This window comes from Lipotes vexillifer, unplaced genomic scaffold (assembly GCF_000442215.2).
Source record: "Lipotes vexillifer unplaced genomic scaffold, Lipotes_vexillifer_v1.1 scaffold875, whole genome shotgun sequence".
NCBI lineage: Eukaryota > Metazoa > Chordata > Mammalia > Artiodactyla > Lipotidae > Lipotes > Lipotes vexillifer.
In genome coordinates, this window is record NW_006792177.1 from 2621007 (window position 1) to 2623930 (window position 2924).

The 2924-nt window shown below is 63.0% G+C and overlaps 1 protein-coding gene across 1 annotated transcript in view; it reads right to left on the reverse strand.

Annotated features, from left to right (window-relative positions):
- Positions 1 to 747: 747 nt before the first annotated feature.
- ADAM33 (ADAM metallopeptidase domain 33) overlaps positions 748 to 2924 on the reverse strand; it is an 11935-nt gene continuing 9758 nt past the window's right edge. The window contains exons 11-16 of the mRNA XM_007465408.1: positions 2390 to 2567; positions 2188 to 2277; positions 1751 to 1946; positions 1496 to 1604; positions 1214 to 1412; positions 748 to 1119 (exon numbers count right to left, since the gene is read on the reverse strand). Of these exons, the coding sequence (XP_007465470.1) occupies positions 748 to 1119; positions 1214 to 1412; positions 1496 to 1604; positions 1751 to 1946; positions 2188 to 2277; positions 2390 to 2567 (1144 nt within the window). The remainder of the gene's footprint in view (positions 1120 to 1213; positions 1413 to 1495; positions 1605 to 1750; positions 1947 to 2187; positions 2278 to 2389; positions 2568 to 2924) is intronic.

Here is a 2924-nt window from a genome sequence, read left to right on the forward strand (position 1 = left end):
TGGTCATAGGGCTCATGCCTTGCCCAGCGCCCAGTGAAGGGGCAGCCCTAGACTGACTGTGCTTGGTATCATGTGAACCTCATCCCAGGTCGTGGAGAACTGGGTTAGGGGCAGGCCCTTGGCACAAGGGCAGCCAGCACCATAGCTGCCCAGTGGTAGCGAAAGGAAAGATGTGCTGGGCCCAGCATTTGGGAACTTGAAGCGGGTAACAGCAGAGATTTAGGCAGAGGAAATGCCAGAAGGCTGAATGCTCGTGAGAGAGAAGCTGGAGAGGCCTTGAAGGGTACATTGGAGCAGGAATTGCATTATAAGCTGGTGAAAAAACAGGGCAAAGTCAAGGATGAGTCAGCCTCTTGGTGGGAGAAAAGATATGGACAAGAGGTACTGAATCACAGAAATGGGGGCCAGGGTAGAGGGCCCTGCATGGATCCACGCCTTTGGCTTCACTGGAAGGCCACTGGGGCCTTCTGCTCAATGCTTCTTTCCATTGCCTTTGCCTGCCTCTCTGCACCTGGGGGCAAGGCCTGAGGACCCCACCCCAGCTGCCCCAGGTCCAGCAGAGCTCTGAGGAGCAGGAACCAAAGGAGTGGGCTCAGGAAGCAGGAACCTTAGCCCTCAGTGCCTACCCACTGCACATGGGGTCCCTCCTTGAACCCCAAAGCCATTGTTGGAGACGGAGTTCCGGGTGCCGGCAGCAGCACCAGGCCAGGCCAGCCCCAGGGAGCAGAGGCAGCAGAAAACTAAGGATCACCGCCAGTGTGAAGGTGTCCTGGTCTGCAGAGGACAGGGTATGGCTGAGTCCTGAGGTGCATCACAGGGGCCCTCCCCACTTGCCCCCCATGGACGCACTTTCAGGCTGCATAGGACCACTGTCCACACTACCACCAAACCCTGGCTTGTCACAGAAAGGCGGAGCCCAGCCCAGAGCACAGTGGCAATTACGGTTACTATTGCAAACCTGCAGTGGAAAAGAGAAACGGAGGGTCCCATGAGATCAGGGACTTCCAAGGTCACCCCACACACACCTTTCAGGCCACTCACCCCGTGACCATGGCAGGCAGTCAGGCAGAGCTCCAGCTCTCGGAAGGTAGTGTTCTGGCAGCGTCTTTCCTGGCACACCTATGGGCAGTGTGTGCACTGGGCAGTGAGGGGGAGTGATGCTTTGGCCTGCAGGACTCAAGTGGCAGGGAGGGGTTGGGTGGGCAGGGCTCACCATTCTAGGTCCACACTGGGTGCCTGACTCTACCAGGCCCAAATCAGGCAGGTCCAGCTGGGTGCCGGGCAACACGAGGGCTCCCTTGCAGGTCACCTGGCGGCTGCCTAGGGGTACGGTGGAGTCCACCGGCACCATGTGTGGCGCCAGTGCGCTCTGCTCCCCGCCCTGGCACTGCAGTTTCCCACACTGCGCATCGCTAGGGACGAAGTGCAGGGTAGTCAAACAGCGTGGAGTTTCTCCATACCCTCTTCTCCAGCTTCCCCTCCCTCTGCTCCCCACCTCTGCGCACAGGGCACGAAGCTGCTGTCGCTTTGCTGGCCGCAGTTCCCGTGGGCGTCTCCCGCAGAGTTCACAACCTGGAAACAAGCCTCCGGGGCTGGGCGGGAGCCTGAAGAAGCATGGGCGGGACTGGGGGTGTCAGCCCAGACCTGAACCACGCCCCTTCTGCCTCAGTTTACCCCCGCCCACCTCCCCCTAGAACATTAAGCTGAGCAGACCCGAGGATGTGGGCGGAGGGCGCGCTCTTGGTCTCACCAGGCCCCCAGAGCTGCTGGCACTGATGCTCCAGCGTGGGACACGCGCCGTCCCGGCAGTAGCCGCGGCCTCTGGCGCAGGGCGAGCCGTCCAGTAGGTAAATGTCGGGGGGGCAATAGGGGGAGGCGCCCGTGCAGAATTCAGGGAGGTCACAGTCGCCCGCAGACCGGCGGCAAGGCGCACCCGCCGGCTTCAGCTACGCAGGTGACCCGGGTGGAGGGAAGGCGGCGAGGCATACAGAGAAAACGAACAGTTAGAGATCCACTTCGAGAGCGCCAATCGGACACGAGAGAGCCCTGTGGGGAGGTCCAGGCGAACCCACGCACAGAGCACAGCCAGCACCCGCAAGGGGGACCGGAGGGCGCCGGTTAGCCGAGACCAACAGGCCGGCTCCCAAGTGCCCCCAACCCTCACCCCCGAGCCTCCCATACCCTCACCAGGCAGTGTGCGCAGCAGTCCCCGTGGGTGCACTGGGCCCCCTCACGCAGCGAGCAGTTGTGGGCATGGCAGCAGGAGTCCGGGCACTCCTGGAGCCGGAAAGGCGAGGAGGGACCAGGTGAGGGTGCAGCGCCCAGACCTCCAGGGAGGGGCCAGGCGGGGACCAGCTTGGTCCCTCGGGGATGGTCGTGCGGACCTGACCTGGCCGGCGCCGCAGTCGCACTCCTCGCCCTCTTCCACGAAGCCATTCCCGCAGTGCGCCCGGGGCACTAGGAGCCCGGAGTCCGGCGCGTTGGAGAGGCACGCGCCCCCTCCCTTGCTGAAGAAGGCGCGCAGCTGGCGGCGGCTGCAGGCGCTAAACACTCGCGGGAACGGGTGCCTACGGGCGGGGGAGGGCGTCGGGCGTACGGGGACCACCCCCTGCCAACCCCTGCTCGTCTCCAATCCCCTCCCCCCGGCACACAGGTGCTTGGCTACGCAGCCGCCGGATGCGCGAACACCGCCTGAGCAACTGGCGGCTAGAATTCTCTAGAGGCAGAGCCCAGAGAGGGTAAGTAACTCGCGCAAAGTCACACGAAGAGCGCGAGGCAGGAGGGTGTGACGCCAAGAGCGAGCAGCCCAGGACCCAAGGTCGAATCCCAACCCAGCGCCGCTCCTCCCGGCGTTGCAGTCACCTCGCAAGTTTGTCCGAAAATAATTTATCATATCATGAGAATCCACTTTGCCTGCGTTCCCT